The sequence below is a fragment of the Schistocerca serialis genome, chromosome 5 (assembly GCF_023864345.2).
Source record: "Schistocerca serialis cubense isolate TAMUIC-IGC-003099 chromosome 5, iqSchSeri2.2, whole genome shotgun sequence".
Classification (NCBI taxonomy): Eukaryota; Metazoa; Arthropoda; class Insecta; order Orthoptera; family Acrididae; genus Schistocerca; species Schistocerca serialis.
The window spans coordinates 380,683,800-380,705,187 of record NC_064642.1 but is presented as its reverse complement, the minus strand read 5'-3'; the positions used below and the strand labels follow the sequence as shown (position 1 = coordinate 380,705,187).

Below are 21,388 nucleotides of genomic sequence, written 5' to 3'. Positions count from 1 at the left end.
GAAAGCACTACTGCAAGCGCAAAATGAAGCCTATGAGGAAGAAGAAGGATTATTATATGGTGCTGGAATCGCAGATTAATCGGTATGCATTTTAAATTATTGTTAACTTCCTTGAATTTCTATGTTTCCGAGAATTTATTTTTCAAACGCGTTTATCTCGAAATGACTTTTTTCACATTTTCGTGGAGTCTAACTCAAAATGGTTCAAATGGCTCTGAGCACTATAGGACTTAACAGCTACGGTCATCAGTCCCCTAGAACCTAGAACTACTTAAACCTAACCAACCTAAGCACATCACACAACACCCAGTCATCACGAGGTAGAGAAAAATCCCTGACCCCGCCGGGAATCGAACCCGGGAACCCGGGCGTGGGAAGCGAGAACGCTACCGCACGACCACGAGCTGCGGACTCTAACTCAAAAAGTGTAGAACCGATCATTATGAAAGCTGCTAGCATGATTCTTTATAAAATTACAAATTATATGAACCAAGCTGTGAGATGATATCATGATTTTAAGGGTATTTTTCTTTGCATGACTAGAGAAAAAAATCGTGAAAATCGAAGAAAATTGTTCCAACGTCTGCAAAATTGAGGCTCATATTGTTAGAAAGTAGGTTATTAATGAAAAATCAAAATCTTTTTGATTTCAGATGTAAATTGGAATGCCTACACTGCACGCAAGTCGAGAATTATTGTCACATCCTTCAGCGGATATCACAGCGTAACTTTGTTATTTTTCGCTGAAATTATTCAAAAAAATTCAAAAAACTGTTCGACATATGAATTAAATGAAGTCAAAATTTGATTAAATCCTAATTAATTCTTCTCACCAAAATAAAATCCCAAAATATGTCAAACAGTTTCCTAATGTGGTTTCCCCCCTTAATTGGCAACCCCGCTCCACACATCACTTAACTCTCCTACTATCTTCATATCCTTTCCCAGTGGAGAGCATACACCATTTCGTGAAGTGATTGACTCTCATTATGAAGACTTTCATAAACATTTCTTGTTAAAGGACAAAAAAACGTGTTTTAACAACGTGGGTGTACACTCGTTTTTTATAATAACTTTTAAAAGTACAATATTTCTGTTACTTAAGTTTCTTATAAGTATCATTGTAGTTTTGAAATGGTTTTCACTGCATAGCGGAAAATATACCTGTCAGTTCACCTTCGCCACTCAGATCGATGGGAAGTGTGGTTTGAGAGTTCCAAGCAAGTGAACATCGGTATTACTTGTGCAGAAGAATAATACAAGAACTAATGAATCATCTTCAAGTCCTTTGTAGGAAACAACAAGCTATAAATTCCAGTTATTGCTTGGAAAGGACTTTTATTCCGTTTCTTTTCGCATATGTAAATTTCAGAATGTTCGGAAGGGAGGAACATCGTAACCGCCTTTGTTTATGTTTTCAGGCGCTGCTTAAGATCTCATCGGCATACCTCAATAAGAAAATCCCCAACATCCCAGACATCAAGACAGAAGGCGGTGAAGAAAAATGGTGAGTGACGACCTACAAAGTATCTTCTCCTCATAGTCACATCTTTGCCAAATATAATTTTTATGGAAGTATATACTCTGATTATTAAAATTACTTGTCGCTTTATCTTAATCAATACTGACAGTCATGTCAGCTGAGGTAACTGCGTACTTTTGTTGAAAATAACTACACGACGCTGCTACAACTTTTGGTTTGTTATTCTGCAGCTACTTTCAACCTTGAGGTCATCTTCTGGCAGAACTATAGTTTTTCATGGGGAATACCAAGTGTCTGTCACTTTAACATTTAAGCCTTGATTGCTTATCATTGTGTGAGTATGTGGCCCTTGAGTATTGCACGACATCGACAAGTCTGGAGATTCGGGAATTCCAGATTTGACGATGTGATATACGGAAGGGTCACATATTCGCACATCAGTAAGTAGTCACGATCTCTGCAAGCACAAAACATACGATCCCTTAATAAAATTTTCATGCTATTTTGGGTGTGGGTAGACAAGCCTGTGTACTTTGATACAGTCTACAATTTCCTCACATCGAAGGAACAGCTAAATGAATTGAGCTTGGCAACAGGGTGTGTCGCGTTAAGTATAAAACTCGATTTTTTTTCGTGAACGGTACAAGATATCGAAACATAATTCTCTGCAAATGGTAGTACTTATAGAAGCACGTAGTTTGTTTCTTGGTTAACACACTTAACTTTTGTATCACCCGAGATATTGAAGCATGAATGCCATTTTTTAATGGAACGATGTACATTTTCAACTGCGTTAGAAGCTGTTGAAAACACGAGCCCAGTGATGTAAAGCTTGGTAATGTTAGGGTTGAAAATTTACACAAAAGTACTTAAGAGCATTACTAAAACTGAAAGGCAAAACGCCTGAAATGAGCTCCTGCGATGTTAAGTCCGCCTAGTGGGGCTCTTGTACAAGGTTCCAACGTTATATGCAATGAGAAGACTGACCTAAGCTACTAAGATAACCGTATGTCCTTTTGGCCTTACTGTGTACATCATAGATACAGGGTCAGCAATGACTTTTGGAAATGGAACTGTATGTTAACTCTAGGTTATCAGAATGGGTTTCAGAGAGCTATACTGCCTGACATCAAGAACAACTGCCAAGATGAGAAATATAGAAGTAGATATCCTCGGTCTAACAAAGCAGCTTAAATCACATAATAAAGGCAAGGCCTCCGGTCCAGATTGTATACCAGTCAGGTTCCTCTCAGAATATGATGATAAAATAACTCAATATTTAGCAATTATATACAACCACTCGCTCAGAGAAAGATCCACATCTAAAGACTGGAAAATTGCTCACATCACACCAATACCCAAAAAGGGAAGTAGGAGTAATCCGCTGAATTACAGGCATATATCACTAACGTCGATTTGCAGTAGGGTTTTAGAACATATGCTGTATTCGAACATTATGAAGTACCTCGAAGTAAACGATTTATTGACATATAGTCAGCACGGATTCAGAAAACATCGTTGTGAAACACACCTAGTTCTTTATACTCATGAAGTAATAAGTGCTATCGACAGGGGATGTCAAATTGATTCCATATTTTTAGATTTCCAGAAGGCTTTCGACACCGTTCCTCACAAGCGTCTTCTAACCGAACTGCGTGCCTACGGAGTATCGCCTCAGTTGTGCGACTGGATTCGTGATTTCCTGTCAGAAAGGTCACCGTTCGTAGTAATAGACGGAAAGTTATCGAGTAAAACAGAAGTGATATCCAGCGTTCCCCAAGGAAGTGTTGTAGGCCTTCTATTGTTCCTGATCTATATTAACGACATAGGAGATAATCTGAGTAGCCGTCTTAGATTGTTTGCAGATGATGCTGTCATTTGCCATCTTGTAAAGTCATCATATGATGAAAACGCCCTGCAAAATGATTTAGATAAGATATCTGTATGGTGCGAAAAGTGGCAATTGACCCTGAATAAAGACAAGTGTGATGTTATTCACATGAGTACTAAAAGAAATCAGCTAATTTCGATTACGCGATAAGTCACAAAAATCTGAAGGCTGTAAATTAAGCTAAATAGTTAGGGAACGATCACATAGATAATATTGTGGGTAGAGCAAACCAAAGACTGTGATTCATTGGCAGAACACTTAAAAGGTGCAACAGGTCTGCTAAAGAGACTGCTTACACCACGCTTGTCGGCCCTATTCTGGGGTATTTCTGTTGGGTGTGGGATCATCAGGTGGGACTGACGGATGACATCGTAAAAGTACAAAGAAGGGCAGCTCGTTGTGTGTTATCGCGGAATAGGGGAGACAGTTTCACAGACATGGTACGTGAATTGGAGTGGAAATCATTAAAACAAAGGCGTTTTTCGTTGCGACGGGATCTTCTCATGAAATTTCAATCAGTTTTCTCCTCCGATTGTGAAAACATTCTGTTGGCACCCATCTACATGGGGAGAAATGATCATCACGATAAAATAAGAGAAATCAGGGCTCGACTAGAAAAATTTAAGTGCTCGTTTTTCCCGCGTGCCGTTCGAGAGTGGAACGGTAGAGAGACAGCATGAAGGTGGTTCTTTGAATCCTCTGCCAGGCACTTTATTGTGAATAGCAGAGTAATCACGTAGATGATGTAGATGTTGACACAAAAAGTGAAGCAGCCAGAAGATACGATCGATTGTCATGTACTTCGAATGTACACATCATCGGCGTGCATGTAAATGACTAGAGTTGCAATTCTCTGTGACGGATAGAATTGCCACTACAGTGCATTACTGTTGGTCTTTTTTATTATTGATACTACGCCTGGTAGGGTACATAATGGGTATGAACAGCGTCGGATACTGACTAATTACTGTGGAGGATACGCAGTTGTCGCGTCCTCGTGTAAGGCAGCGTTATCGGCACATAACAGAGTTCGAAAACGGACTCATTGTTGGTCTCTATTTGGCAGGCTGATCGAATCGCGGAATATCCAGATTTGTGACTCATTGTAATGTGTCTATGTCCCGAAGTTGAGGTACGCGGCTACATGAGGGCAGGCGCATTCGTCGTCAACGTTCCGGTTGACGAAGTCCGACCACCAAAACAGAGGATGACCGTATTGTACACCAATCACATCGTACGCCTCGCACAATTTCGCCTCCCATTCGAGAACAATAATGGATTCCCTGCAACATTCTGTGTCATTGCCCAGAGACAAGCAACAGACGAGATAGGGTATTACCATCAGACGCGTTGGCTGGTGTTAACGCCACAATACAAATCTCTGCATTTGGTGTGATGTCGTGACGGGTAAGCGTGGACTGCTGAGGAAAGTCGTAGCTTTGTGTTCAGCTGTTCTGTACTACCGCGGATAACCATCGTCGGTGAGTATGGCGGTCACATGGTGATAGGTCCTGGTCTTCCAGTGCTTTGCAGGCGCACAGCGAAGCTACCTCTGACGCCAAGGTGTGGGGGGCATAACCACACGGCACGGACATCATGCGTCTTCAGATGTTATCGTGATGTCGTTTTATGGTGTCATTTACGAAAAGGACATATATGTGTCTCTGTGCACTGTCTACGTATTTTTGAGGTGCCTTCTTGGCCAACAAGGTGCCAAGATGTGTCTCCGACAGAACATGTCTGGAACCACCTACCAGTATCCATGATACGGACCAGTTGTGACAGTTGCAGGGTAGATCACCTCAGCAGAGGGTACAACGCCTTTGTGACACCCTTCCTCACCGAATTAGAGCACGTATCCAGCCATGAGGGTGTGCAACGTCATACTGGTAAATGGGTGTTGACTCCCATTTGTAATCACTTAAATAACATCACATACTCTCTCAGCCCGTGAAGTTTCATTTCGTTTCCTCCTCTCCTTCTGGGTGCTTCACCTTTTTGGACAGGCAGTGTATTTAAAGTACGTGTACTTATTCAGGTTTAAGTGAAAAGCTCTTGAGGAAGCAAGTAAACAGTCGAAAGGCTTGATAAAACGATGGACCCTGGCGTGAAAGCCCCGTTTATTGGTGTCATGTCTTTCACATTTCACATTTCTCCTTTATTTTCACGAAATGTCTCAAAGCCAACATTAGCAGGTATAACATCACTACAGTCGTTTTCCTACATCTACATGTCTATATATATATATATATATATATATATATATATATATATATATATATATATACTCCGCTAGCCACGAAGTGGTGTGTGGCGGAGGGCACTATTCGCGCCAAAGCCGTATCTCCCCCCATCTGTTCCACTCGCGGATCGCGCGAGGTAAAAACGACTATCTGAACTCCACAGTACGAGCTCTAATTTTCCTTATCTTTGAATGGTGATCATTGCGCGATTTGAAAGTTATAATAATATATGCTCTATATCCTTTCGGATGCCATTGAAAAGTAAATTGTTCTGTTAAAAGAATCCTTGCTTCGTTACCTCGGTTGATATAAGAATTAAGCGAATTAGCCATGCAATTGCCGAAAACCTCGGTCTGATAACTTGAACAATAACGAAAGAAAACCGGTACAGGCTTCTAGTGTAAGAATAATACGATGGTTGCAATTTTGATAGTGGCAACTATTTATTTGCAGCTCGTACAAAATAGATACGTGTTTCAAACTTTTACTGACCTTCAAAGCAGTCAGCAGCATAACCCGTTGCCAGCGATGTGGAACTCGTAGGATACTCTTAGCAGTGCCAGTTGTGTTGACAGTTCGAACGGTGCGGTATATTACCCGTCGAATTTGTAGCAGTTCTTAAGCCAATGCCGTGAAGTGTTTCCTTCAGTTTAGATATCCATTTGAACTCACGAGGGCTTAAGTCAGGGGAGTGCAGTAGGTGGTATAGCACTTAGCAGCCCCATTAGTCAAACAAATCAGTAACAGCTTTCACTGTACGTGGTTGAGCATTGTCCTGCAAAATGATGGTCAGGTCCTGCAGAAAGTGTCATCACTTCTGTCTCTATGCTATTCATTTTTGGAACTGAAGGAAACACTTCACGGCATTCGCTTCAGAACTGCTACAAATTCGTCGGTCAATAGTCCGCGCCGCTCGAACTGTCAACACAACTGGCACTGCTAAGAGTATCCTACGACTTCCACATCGCTGGCAACGGGTTATACACAATGCTGGTGACTACTTTGAAGGTCAGTAAAAATTTGAAACACGTATCTATTTTGTACGATCTGTAAATAAATAGTTGCCACTATTAACATTCCAACCCGCGTAATTACACACGGCACCACGGCCAGGTGCAAATCTTTCAACCCACCCCATTTCTGCGACCTCCATGTCTCTGTGCCAGCGGCACCAGGTTTTTCCGTGGATGATCACCCATCCAAGTACGAACCGGGTCCCATGTTGTTTAACTTCGATGACTGGACAGGAATCAGTGTTACGAACTTGTCAAGACCGTCGGAAAGTTTCAGCGGATTCACCCTGTACAGAGCATCGTATCATTGCCGCTTGGCAGTTGGCGTCTCCTTGATAAGCGATTCACAGGTCGTCGTTTTGTTTTTGGCGACCGGCCCGTCGACCTATTTGATGAACTGTTCTCACCCGAACTAGCTTTTCCTCGTAAGTCTCTATTTGAAAATCAAGCACATATTCCTAAACGTCTACCCGTTCGCGTCCCTGGGTTGCGAAATCGATTTCACGGTGCAGCGGCGGTTCTGAATGATGGGATAACAAGCCTTATTCTGCCGAGGAAAAAGAAAATGGTGCTCGTGGGAGGTCTTCTGCTTCCCAGCACACTTCCTGCTACGCTGGACCGCAACCTGTCGGCCCTCAGATCGACATTGTTCCAACAACTGCCGTACACTTCGGACGACGAAACTTTTCCACACCGAAACTCAGCGAATTTCTCTCTCGAACTCGAGATAGTCTTCCGCGGAACGCCTCGGAGAAAGGAATCGCACGAAACTGCGTGTCGCTGTGCTACTACGGTGGTAGGCTCTCAGGCCGCTGCCTTTCAGCGTGATCCAATTCAGAGTAATATGTCATTAGTAGCAGTATTTCAAATACTATAAACTTACACAATTATCGATAGAGGGGAGTAATTAATAGCATACACTTGAGGTATTCGTTATGATCAATACAATGAGAACTTCTGTAACGCTGGAACTCATAGTAATACAATGGTATAGAAATAATTAAATTATTAATTTTTGCGTTTTACATCACGATCAGTTGAGCATTTCGGAATGTTATAACCAGTTTCGACTAGTAAGTGATCCTCTTCAGACGTCATAATACAAAAACTGGAAATACTTAATCATTGTATCATCTGTAAAATATGCCACGTAACCATTTGAGTAATGATAAAAGAAAAGAAAATTATACCTAAAAGCACATGCTGCAATCAGTTTCCGTTGCGTTGTCAACAACGGAAGCTATAGTTGGAGGTTTTGTATGAAATCATCCTTTGGCTACTGTCACTTGTGATACGATTTTTACTTAATTCTTTTTTGAAAAAAGAAACACGTTTTATAACGAGGTTTAGATGTACTGTAATGAGTGGAAAGAGGAATGGTGGAGTGGGGGAGGGGGATAGTTCAAATGGTGCAAATGGCTCTGAGCGCTATGGGACTTATCTTCTGAGGTCATCAGTCCCTAGAATGTAGAACTACTTAAACCTATCTAACCTAAGGACATCACACACATCCATGCCCGAGGCAGGATTCGAACCTGCGACTGTAGCGGTCGCGCGGTTCCAGACTGTAGTGCCTAGAACCGCTCGACCACCCCAGCCGGCGGAGGGGGATGGTACATAGGCATATAATCGACGGGATAGATTAAACCAAACAAAAATTACTGGAAAGGAGTAATAATTAAGCACTCTAAAGCAGTTTGGAAGTAGAGGAAAACTGATTAGTTGCATCTGTGATCCACATTCTGACGTCTAGGTTGCGCTGCATTTGTCATAACGCGTAGTTGGATTTTGGCACCGTTTCCTCGCAGCATGCCGGGCTTGAGAGAACGACACGCTGTAGTTCGTTACTACACTGGGCGCCAGACACCGTAAGTCATATAACGGAATATGAAGGAAGGTGGTACAACCAATGCCAGATGAGCGGTTCATCGTAGATACTGAAATAGGCATCGGAGGAGAACTAGTTCTATTAGTTCAGTAGATTATCAAATTCCTTCAACTCTTTTCCTTCTAAAATGCCTAAGTGTCTACCTTTTTTCTTAATATATATCGTTCTTAAATAGAACTAATACTATGAAACCCCTTCGCAAATTGGCGGCTGAAGCAGTTTCATTACTGGAATAGGAGTCGTCTTCAAAATCGTATGTCAGATGTAGTATACGTCAATAGAAGAAGAATCAGAATATTAAAATTTTTTTCGTTAAATTACTGTACTCTTGTGCATAGCGCTTTTATTTTTCGAGGTTATCCCGTTTTAGTTCACTGCACTCCGTTCACTGTTTTTCCAGCGTGTTGATTCCGCCCCAAGTACGGTATTCCGGAAAATCTGCAAAATATTCATCTACATACCATAATATTATCAGTCACAAACGTACTTTGATTTGAAAATGGGTGTAATTAAAAGTGCGCCAAATCGGCTGAATGTGTTGGATGTTCTAACAATACGTTCTACCGATCCCTCAATTTGCCCACTGCCAAAACACTTTTGTGGATTGTCCTGACGAAACATGATTTTTATCTTTCCGATTCAAACCTTTTTTATGTATTTTATCATCTAGATGCCCCAAATGTCTTGCGAAGTATTCATGAGTTACTGTTTCACGCTTTGAAAGTTTATCGGCGGCCGGGGTGGCCGAGCGGTTCTAGGCGCTACAGTCTGGAACCGGGCGACCGCTGCGGTCGCAGGTTCGAATCCTGCCTCGGGCATGGGTGTGTGTGATGTCCTTAGGTTAGTTAGGTTTAAGTAATTCTAAGCTCTAGGGGACTGATGACCTCAGAAGTTAAGTCCCACAGTGCTCAGAGCCATTTGAACCATTTGAAAGTTTATCAATACGAAGTAATCTGAGTGTTTATGTATTTCAAATCGAAACTATCAGATCGTAAGAGCTTCTCCCAGAAAAAGAATAATGCAAGCTAGAAAAGTGTTCATATATAAAGGTGGAGAACATGCTCTGAATATATACACTGATTTCACAATGTCATCTTGTGGTACTTGGGGAAATGCATGATACACACTGTGCTGTCTTAGTACCTTTATTCACGAACGGTTTCGATCACGGACCATCTTCACATTGGAAAAATATCTATTGTGACAATGTCACATCGCATAATGCTATTAGAATAGATAAGTAAGCCATTGCTGAATTGAAAACGTTGTAAAACGATACTTAACATCGTAACACAGGTTTAATCAAGAATATAACAATGTTTAAAACACAAAAACATGGAACAGCAGTAAGTGAAAGCGAACAGAACCGTTGCTTAGGCAAAACACGTTTTCAAAGTTGTTTTCTGCTTGGATAAGCCTCTGTTACGGTGCGAGGTACCGTTTTCTTATAATGGCTTATTTTCCCACATTAATAGTATGTATGCCATGTGGAGTTGTCACAACACATATTTTCCCACTGTGAAATTAGTCCATGATCGAAATTGGTACTGAATAAAGATACTGCGAGACAGCAGAGTGTGTATCATGAATTTCTCCAACTATGCAGAGGATGTTGACAGGTCCCTGAATTTTTTTTACCATATTCTATTGTTATAAATGTTCACCTAGACGGAAATGTGAAATATATTTTGTCCTGAAATATCTCATCGTATCTACTTATAAAGAAAATCAAGTCGCTGAGCTGCAAAGAATTGTTTTGATTTGGTACTGTTCTTTGTCGCACCGTGGTAAGTTGTTTCGAAATGAGGAATAATACTTACCTGCCGTATATGATAGATTACTTTCGTAAGACTCAAGCGGTGTTGACTACCTAGCGCAATGGGTAAAGCTTTCTATCATTTGCTGCAATATACTTCAACGTGACTTTAGGGTGCAGGTACCGAAATGAAGGTTTCTCGTGACTTAGAGAACAGAACGATCTTGATATCAAAACAAGCTTTACACTGGAAGCTAGGTTGGCCTCAAAACATTTCTTTTAGCATTTACTTTTCGTAAAGATTCAAGCAATGTAGTATCCTTCTCGCAAAAAGCGTGTAAAGGTTAATTGTTCATGGAAAACGGGTTGGTCTCTTTTCCTGGTATGTTGGCGACGTCACACATTATCATTTGCCGAAAGTTAGGTATTATTTTCCCCATGACATTTATCTGTAGCTGAAGGTTTCGGGCGTCATTCATACGGAATATCTTCAGTGACAGTATGTCCACGTTTGAATTCAATAGTCTGTTTTTTAATTGTTAAAAAATGAAGATCCGTACAAACAGAGTTTTGCTGTGGGATAATATTCTAGTTTATCCACTCACATATCGAAACTACTATTTTTTTTCTTTCTTCGTTAATGCTATTACATCCTCTCACCCTATATCTGCAGCCAGAGGGCTGTCAAATGAGAGACACTTACAAACGCACATCAGCCAGCGAGATTGATATATACTGTTGCATAAAATTTTGGGCATGCAGCCGCATAAAGTTCACTTCTTATTCTAATATTTCAGCTGTATACCGTCCAGTCGTCTTCAGACTGAGCCTCAGCTCTCTGAAGATGGCTGGACCGTATGCAGCCGAAATATAGGAGCACAAGTGAAATTTATGCGGCTGCACGCCCAAAATTTTAAGGACCAAACATTGCGCCGCTATAATATCAAGTTGATATACAGTGTCTGACAAAAAAAAGAAAAAGTGAAGCACCCAAATCAGACTAGAGAATGAAATGAAACTTCACAGCTTGACAGGATATGTGATTTTATTTTAGTGATTGCAAAGTCGAGACAAAATTACAAAGAGTTCTGCAGCATGAGCCCATCATCAATATAAGGTAGCACCACCTCTGGCAGGATGTATGGTCTCATTCCTTTGGGAAGGTTGACAGAAAGCTGTGCATCCTCTTCTGGCTCAAGCTGATCCACAACTGTTGTAACTGGTCCTTGATATTCTGGACAGTGGCCTCTGACTGAGTTGACGCCCGATCCTGTCTTGCTCATTTTTTATCGGGAACAAATCTGGAATTCTTGCTGGCGAGGAGAGTATCTCTACATGACGCAGAAAGTTCATAAAGACATGTGCTTGTTGAATAATAGCGCCACGATACTGCAGCATGACAGGCAACAAATAAGGCCACCGGATTTTCGTGACATATCGGTGTACCGGTACCGCTGGAGTTCCCTCAGTCACTGCCAGCCCTGACTTGATGTCATACTCCATGGCTTCCCACACCATGATGCCGGGAGTAAAAGCACTGTGCCTCTACAAAACATTAGAAGAATGAGACCTCTCCCCAGATTGTCACCATACTTCCCAAAGATTGTCATTCAGATACTGCAGAACCAACGTTCCTCGCTGAATATAATACGGCGACATTCATTAGCAGCCCACGCTTCCCAGTCATATCACCATTCTAAGCGTAGCCGCTTGTTTTGTGATGTTAACGGCAGCCTGCACATACGACAGCAATTCCCTAGTAGACTAGTGCTGATCTCTGACCAGTGGCGCGGGATGACACAGAATGTTGCAATAAGTCTATTACTTGTCCGCGTATTACATGTGAAGGGGTTTTCCCTGTCACAGATAATTGCAACTCTAATCATTTACACACGCTCTGATGGTGTGTGCGTGGTGCGAAGTTACATTGACTTTGAACCATATCATCTGATTGCTTCACTTTATCTTTATAGCATTGTATACACTCATCAGCCAGTACATTATGACCATCGACCTACTATCGATATAAATCCGTCCAGGCGATGGTAGCGTTACCTGACTAGGAATAACAGCTAGTCAGACACACAATGGTGCATGTAGTATCAGTCCGCGTGTAAAATGAGGAAGGCATACGATCTATCTGAGTTTGAACGAGGGCAGATTGTGATGGCCTACAGGCTCAGCAAGAGCATTCTGGAAGCTGCACGACTTATCGAGTGTTCGAGGACTGCTGTGGTGAGAAGTTTCTTCAATACGTGGCGAAAACAGATACCACGTCCAGACGTCGTGGGGTTGGCTGGTACCGCTCATTACAGATGTTGGACGTCATAGGCTGGGCCGACTGGTGAATCAGGACAGGAGGCGAACTCTGGCTGAACTATCATCAGTCTTTTACACTGGGTGGATTACAAGTGTGTCTGAACACAAAGTGCACCGAACACTCGTAAGTCTCCACAGCCGACGATCCATGCAAGTGCCGATGATAACACCACGATATCGGAAAGTATGACTGAAATGGGCACGTGACGATCGACACTGGACATTGGCCCAGTGGCAGAATGTTGCATGGTCTAATGAATCCCATCGCCTTCCTGGGAAACATTTCCTTGATACCTGTACTGCAGGACGGAGACAAGCTGGTGGCGGCTCCATTATGCTCTGGGAAACATCCACCTGGGCGTCCATGGGTCCTATGGAGCTCGTGCAAGGCACCATGACGGACAAGGAGTATCGTACACTGTTTGCAGACTACGTATACCCCTTCGTGGTGATCATGTTCCCCGACGGCCGTGGCATTTTTCAACAAGATAATATGCTGTGTCACAAGGCCATGACTGTGATGGAGTGGTTCGAGGTACACACTGGCGAGTTCCAGTTGATGTGCTAGTCCTTCATCTCATCGAATCTGTATCCGATCTAACACATCTGGGATGTTCCTGAACGTTGTGTCAGAGCTCATCGCCCCTCTCCCCGGAATTTACGATACTTAGGTGACTTGTGTATGTAGATGTGGTGTCAACTCCCTTCAGCGGCCTACCAAGGCCTCATCGCTTCCACGCCACGACGCATCGCCGCTATTATCAGTGCCAAAAGTGGAAATACCGGGTATTAGGAGGATGGTCATAACGTTGTGGCTCATTAGTGTCTATGGTGTTGGTGCTTCTGTACACATTCACCCTCCAATACGACACATTTTTTTCCGACGATGCTTGAATTCTCCCAGACCATGGTTGTGTAAGTCTGCATTTTGGCAGTTCAGTAGTACGAGGGTTGCCCAAAAAGTAATGCAACGCATTTTTTTTCTCAGCCGAAAACAATGATAGGAATGCAAAATATTACATACGTACTACTTGAAGTGTCCAGAGTGAGCGTGCCAATTTTCCGTCACATCCGACAGATAGCGTAGCTGTAGCACAGTTTCAAAATGGCCTCTGTAAGTGATGTACGTTACAAGCATCATGCAGTCATTGAATTTCTCAGTGCAGAAAAAGAAACTGCGGGGAATATTCTCAGACACTTGTGCAAAGTCTATGGATGACCTGCTGTCGACGGAAGTACAGTTGATCGCTGGGCACAGAGGGTGAGGTCATCAGAAGGCGGAGCTGCACGATTTGCAGTGGTCGGAGGGATCATCCACGGCTGTCACACCTGACGTGTCGCAGAGAGCTGATGTCATCGCGAAGACAGACAGGTTACGACTCGGCATATGGCGCTGCATCTGTCAATCAGTAAAGGAATTTTACATAGTGAAGCACTGGTTCCGGCACCAGGAGAAGGTTTGGTACCGACAGGGCATACACGCCCTTGTTTCGCGCTGGAGGAAAGACATAGAGTGGGACGGAGATAACGTGGAAAAATAGGGTGTGTAAATAAAACACCGTTCTTTCGTGTGTGTAATTCTTATTATGCTCAGTAAAAAATTGTTGAAGAAAACAAATGCGGTGCATTATTCTCTTGGCAACCCTCGTAGTTCTCTTTCAAAAATCACGTCGTCGTCATTCTGAAAACGCCCGCAGCGCAGTTGTATCTTCATCCGAGCAAAGAAGCAGAAGTTACTGAGTGCCATGAGTGGAGAGTACGAGTTGTGAAGCAAAATATTATAGCAAAATAAAGCAGCTTGTCTGACTGTGTCCTGTACAAAATGAGCTGGGGCGTAGCTTTGGAGCAAGTACGCCCTCTCCTACTACGCTTCATCTAGATAACGTCCTGTAACCTCGTCAGAAGATTTTGTTAATGTGCTCTTACGAGTCTAATCTATCAGCAGGACACAGCTGCGGTCCCAAAGTCACTCAGCATCTCTTTCCAATTGATGATCGCCTTTTTCGATTGTGATTTGCTTTTTGTCACAGGGTGGTACTGAGACATCCAGCCCTCGTCCATAGCTATTAGGTGCGTAAAAATGTCATCTGTATTGCCCTGACACAATTCCTCCGTTCGCCAGGATCTCTAAATATGTGGAAGGGTCGTAGTTGCAAGCGGGCGGAGCCATTTGTTATGTTCAGAAAGTCGTGCAAGATGTTGAAAAATGATACTTGACTGTTTTTAATTATTTTCACTTTCTTCTCGATTGTGATAAGCTGGTCTTGTAACACCAGAGGCTCCTCACCTCTTGAGATTCCCGGCGCTCCACAGACATGTGGTCTTACACTTACCAGCCGTTGTGGCCGAGCGGTTCTAGGCGCTTCAGTCTGGCGCCGCGCGACCGCTACGGTCGCAGGTTCGAATCCTCCCTCGGGCATGGATGTGTGTGATGTCTTTACGTTAGTTAGGTTTAAGTAGTTCTAAGTTCTAGGGGACTGATGACCTCCGATGTTACGTCCCATAGTGCTCAGAACCATTTGAACAATTTTTTTGGTCTTACACTTCGTCTGTTGCCAAGAATTGTTTCACAATACGGAAGTGTTTGCACTATATAACCACCGTGCCGTGTTATGGCTTATTGTTGCCGTACACCTCCAGCAGGTCAGCATGAATTGTTTGCAGCATTGTTCACTTTAAAAAGCAAAAATCGAATTACAGCAGGAAACTCCATTTTATCAGCTTGTTTTGGCATCTCTAAGGCTTGCCGTACTGAAGCGCGATGATTTCTTCGTGTCCAGGACAGTGCTCGTGCAACTGCAACAAAGAATTAATTACGTAACTTTACTTATAATTTTATGACTACCTCTAGTAAAAGTGATTTTTTGTTGTTGTGCTCTTCAGTCCTGAGGCTGGTTTGATGCAGCTCTCCATGCTACTCTATCTTGTGAAAGCTTCTTCATCTCCCAGTACTTACTGCAACCTACATATGCTTAGTGTATTCATCTCTTGGTCTCCCTCTACGATTTTTACCCTCCACGCTGCCCTCCAATGCTAAATTTGTGATCCCTTCATGCCTCGGAACATGTCCTACCAACCGATCCCTTATTCTTGTCAAGTTGTGCCACAACTCCTCTTCTCCCCAATTCTGTTCAGTACCTCCTCATTAGTTATGTGATCTACCCATCTAATCTTCAGCATTCTTCTGTAGCTCCACATTTCGAAAGCTTCTATTCTCTTCTTGTCCAAACTATTTATCGTCCATGTTTCACTTCCATACATGGCTACACCCATACAAATACTTTCAGAAACTACTTTCTGACACTTAAATCTATACTCGATGTTAACAAATTTCTCTTCTTCAGAAACTCTTTCTTTGCCCTTGGCAGTCTACATTTATATCCTCTCTACTTCGACCATCATCAGTTATTTTGCTCCCCAAATAGCAAAACTCATCTACTACTTTAAATGTCTCTTTTCCTAATCTAATTCTCTCAGCATCAGCCGACTTAATTCTACTACATTCCATTATCCTCGTTTTGCTTATGTTCATGTTCATCTTACATCCTCCTTTCAAGACACTGTCCATTCGGTTCAACTGCTGTTCCAAGTCCTTTGCTGTCTCTGACAGAATTACAATGTCATCGGCGAACCTCGAAGTTTTTATTTCTTCTCCCTGGATTTTAATACCGACTCCGAATTATTCTTTTGTTTCCTTTACTGCTTGCTCAATATACAGATTGAGTAACATCGGGGAGAGTCTACACCCCTGTCTCACTCCCTTCCCAACAGCTGCTTCCCTTTCATGCCCCTCGACTCTTATAACTGGCGTCTGGTTTCTGTACAAATTGTAAATAGCCTTTCGCTCCCTGTATTTTATCCCTGCCAACTTCAGAATTTGAAAGAGGGTATTCCAATGATTTAATAGAATTAAAATGATATTAAAGTTACGTAAAGCTTATGAGTTGAAACAGTGATATGTTTCTCGAAATTTTCCTATAACATGAAAGTCTACTTTTTGGACGATTAATAAGGAGGCAGTAGGCGATGAAGGTTATTGTGGGGGAAATAATTATGGTTGTGAGGATCACGAACCAAGCAATTAGTAAGGTAGGGAGAAGAAAGGAAAGAGAAGGGCATCTGAAGTGGAAAGCGGAAGAAATCTTCTGTTAAAGATGGAAGTGTGACTAAAATTCTAGACCGATATCGTAGTAAGGTAGGTTAGGTAGCTTTAGGTGGATTGGTATAGGATGTGATGTGTGTATAATTGTAGGCTTGGAGAGACGTGCTTGCATAAGCGCAATAGAATCCGAAAATTGGAGATGAGTGATGAAAAGATCAAATTGGCGTCAACTTTACGAACATGTAGGTGGACTGATAAGGTAAGGAATGACGAGGTCCTCAGAATCGGTGAGAAAAGGAATGTATGGAAAACACTGTCGAAAAGGAGGGACAGAAATGGTAGGATACCAATTAGAACATGGAATAACGTCTATGGTACTAGAGAGAGGTTCAGAGAGAGAGGTTCAGAGAGGAAAAAATTGGAGAGGAAGACAGAGATTGGAATATACCCAGTAAATAATTGAGGACGTAGGTTGCAACAGCTACTCCGGGATGAAGATGTTGGCACAGGAGACGAATTCGTCGCGGGCCGCATCAAACCAGTCAGAAGACGGATAACCGAAAAAGAAAGAATGAAAAACAGATCCGGTGTTCAGTGTGAGAAAAGTCAGGGAGGAGATTAATAAGCTCATAAGAGATCGAGTGGGGGATGGTAGATGAACATGAAAGGCGAGACGGAGCAAATGCCGTTTGAAAAATTGGTAGGAGTGATAAATTTCGTGTAACAGAAATCCAGGCGACACTTCTATAAAGACAGAACTGATGAACTTAAGACTTGTAGTTTGTAATGTTGTGGAGGGATGCTACTCCCTTGTTCGGCCAGTTAGTAATGTAGTATTATATCGAAAAAGAACTTCTAAACGTGACTATAGTGCAAATTTTCATCATTGAAAAGATTTAAAACAAACATTTCAGCAAAACTCTCCTGTAGACGATGTTGATATTACAAAGCGTGTAGCAACATAAGAAAGAGGAATATATCTCTGTGCTAGTCAGAATACTTTTTATCTAAAACAAGAAATACTTCATAGTGTTTCTTCAACATTTGCCTCTTGACCTCTCTGGGCTGCCAGATCTATTTCATGATAAGCGACTCTGCAGAACGACAAGTTAGGGTGACCTCCTCTGCCGACTGAAACCCGCTACGTTGCTCCTGGTGTCGCTCGGAAAACTCTCCGCTGAGTTGGAGCGCATCCCGTTGTGCCGTCAGGTGGAACTTGTGTCGACAACTACCCCCAGGCTGTGTGTGCAGTTAAAGTTTCCTATCCCGGTAGTTGGAGGATCTCGCTCCCGGCCTTAAGAGGTAGTTCGGATAAAGGGAGAAAATAAATGGGACGTTCTCGTCGATGCACACTGCGATGAACTAGATTCGGCAATGTATGCTGCGTAGATTCAGTCGAGAATAGCTTAAAATTGGCAGCAGTTAGTGAAATAAAGAAGTTTTACATAATTGCGGCTGGAGCGAGATCAGTAAATTGCCATCTAAGAGATACTGTTTGGGACATTACAGCAGGAGATTGTCTGCAGTACTGGAGCGTTTATTGTACTTTAAATAACAGCACTAAAAATAATGTAGGCACTGGATGTGAACAACGCTCTAACAGATGGACGTGTACCGTACGATACGGTCAACTGAACTTAGCATAATGGGAAATACAATTTTCTGAAAGTAATTTACTAAAAAATAAATGCTCCATTATTTCTTCCTAGTTAGGAACCGCAGTGGTTAAACATCTGACTCTTCCTCGTGAGTAGAAAAAGTAGTTTTTCTTTCAGATACCTTGTGATTTACTTAAATTATCTCGAAAAAACGTCACCGCTAATTTTTTTACGCGTTCTTATCGTACCAAGCTGATATTCTGCTTCTAACTAGCTAATGGCATCTCAACTCAAAAAAATAAGACTTGTTTTCATTATTCGATTGTTTGCTATACGTGTATTACATTCAGGGTAATTCCGTACGTGCTTGCAAAAATTTAACAGTACGTAGAGAATGCCCCACTGAACAATTTGAGGTAGGGAGCTTAAGGAGATAATAGGAATAAAATAACATTACTGTGTACTTTTTTATTTACATTTGTTAGAGTTAACTGCAAATACCATCACTGATACAATGAAAATACAATTTGTGCTGTATCTTACAAAACGTGCTGAAATTTACGGTCATCAAACTCTGTACAGGCATGACATCGAGGAACAAGATTCTGATGCACCCTGAAACATATGCCTGATGTGTGTCGAATCACATCAAAGGCAGCCACAATTCTGGCAAGTAATTCCATCTCCATATCCACTGGGGTCTCATGCACAACTGACTGTAGATATCACCATAGGAAATAGTCAAGGTGATTCAGGTCAGGTGACCTCGCAGGCTATGGAATAGGACCTCCACTTCCAATCCAGTTACCAGGAAATACAGCACTGAGATGATAGCAGACATCTACACTGTCGTGAGGCGGAGCACCGTCATGCTGAATGGGTCTGTCGTTGATTCATAGCACGTTATGTCATGGGATAATGTAAATACGATAAAACAGAGCCACCTTACGGACAAGTAAGCCGGCCGCGGTTGCCAAGCGGCTCTAGGTGCTTCAGTCCGGAACCGCGCGACCGCTACGGTAGCAGGTTCGAATCCTGCCTCGGGCATGGATGTGTGTGATGTCCTTAGGTTAGTTAGGTTTAAGTAGTTCTAAGTTCTAGGGGACTGATGACCTCATACGTTAAGTCCCATAGTGCTCAGAGCCACTTGAACAATTTTTTTTTCGGACAAGTAAAGTAAATAAAATCTGCATCATGACTTCGTGGTAATAAGGCTCGTTCTCCTTATTACCTTGCAGTAAATAAAGAATGTATGAATAAATAGAAAGCACAGTATGTGTAAACGTGTACGCATGTTAGTTTTAAAGAACTGGAAACCAAAGCTATAGGCAATTTTACTTCCGTACCGCCTTAACCTGGCTTCTCCGACCACAGGTCCCCTGCCTCAGTTTGTTCAGTGGAGCATTCTCTATGTCCTGTTACATTTTTGCACTCGCTTACGGAAACACCCGGTGTAAATGAAACAGGGTGCAAAGAGACTACGTACGCACAGTAAACCTACTCTGGATCTTAACAACAAAAATCGCAAGGCTGCGTTTCTGCTCATTCAGATGTGACGTGTACTAGTGTACAAGTAAGAGTTGTGATCATACTGGCAAACAAGGCAAAAGTAAACGTTCCTACAGTATCACGAAAATGTGATGTTCTGTACATTTTTTATTCTGACAGCTGAAGCATGTCGCTGTGCTATGAACATTTCTGTAAAATGTGTTGAATGCTAGTAAGCTACAGCAGTCACTGCCGTATGTGCTAATGTTTGTACCTCGCACTGTGTCAGTCTCTCTTATATGGACAGTTTTTCTACTGGGATGATCACCAGCAAGTACGTGGTGGGCAAAGCGAGACTGGCTCAGCAAATATTTCAAGCAACTTAGGATAGACAACCCAACTTATCTCATATGTCTCAGATGAGAAAGATGTAAGCTGGTTTGCCTATCTTAACTTGTGGGAAATATTTTCCGAGCCGTTTTTATTTTTCCTCCCCTTCATTACGAGACCACAGAGTGTGAACAGCTTACAAAATGGAAACGCTAGGATATGTGTTCACCGCCCTTGTCTTCGTTAACATTATTGGACAAAGCATTGATGTTTTCTATAAAGGAAGATAGTTCCATCTAAAACGATTATATAGCTTACTTTGTAATGGGTACTATTATCGCCAGTGCTATGACACAGTCAATAGTTCTGTTAGGTACAGCTGGTTCTCCGGAAAATTCGGAGCTGAGCGTGCCTTTTCATCTACATGCATCTAAATCTACATCTACATGATTACTCTGCAATTCACATTTAAGTGCTTGGCAGAGGCCTCATCGAACCACAATCATACTATCTCTCTACCATTCCACTCCCGAACACCGCGCGGGAAAACCGAACACATAAACCTTTCTGTTCGAGCTCTGATTCCTCTTACTTTATTTTGATGATCATTCCTACCTATGTAGGTTGGGCTCAACAAAATAATTTCGCATTCGGAAGAGAAAGTCGGGCACTTCCGGCAGGAGGCACTGTAGTCTTGCTGTTTCGTTCTGCAATGCCCAAGCGCTGCTGTTTCCGCGCCTTTATACGAGGCGAAGGAAAAGTCGTTAAGATTTCGCCTGTAACGGTCGAATGCAGCCAATTCAAACAAAAAAGTTACGATCAGTTTGCAGAAATTGATAAAAATATGTATTTAGAAGTTTCCCGTCGAATAGTGGGGTAAAGTGATTAATCGGCTTATTCACGGAGTGTACGTGTAATTACACCCAGCAAATGGACAAATCGTTCCGTCATTCTCAGCCGGCGTCATTCGTTGGCGGAGTATATTTTTGTTTGAACAATTATTAAGGCGACCGCGAACTTTTATAACATGATAGTCTGATTTTGAAAAGCATTTCAGTAATGAGAAATTCCAGTGTGAAAGTGGAACAGGATTTAAATGTTATTTTGAGCAACATTGTGTGCAGTCATTATTAGAAAATGTGTTAGTTACGAACTCAGTGAGCGAAGTAAATAGCAGAAACTTTTAGCCTTAATAAGATATCTTTTCAGTTAAATATTCGTAAATTAGAGGTACAAGTTTTCGTTTAAGCATTACAGTCAAGTTTCGTATGAAACGT

At 42.1% G+C, this 21,388-nt stretch overlaps 1 protein-coding gene across 1 annotated transcript in view; it reads left to right on the top strand.

Moving 5' to 3' along the window:
- Positions 1-21,388, top strand: part of LOC126481954 (protein nervous wreck) — a 724,156-nt gene that overhangs the window by 347,427 nt on the left and 355,341 nt on the right. Inside the window, exon 4 of the mRNA XM_050105913.1 lies at positions 1,422-1,507. Coding sequence (XP_049961870.1) covers positions 1,422-1,507 — 86 coding nt within the window. The remainder of the gene's footprint in view (positions 1-1,421; positions 1,508-21,388) is intronic.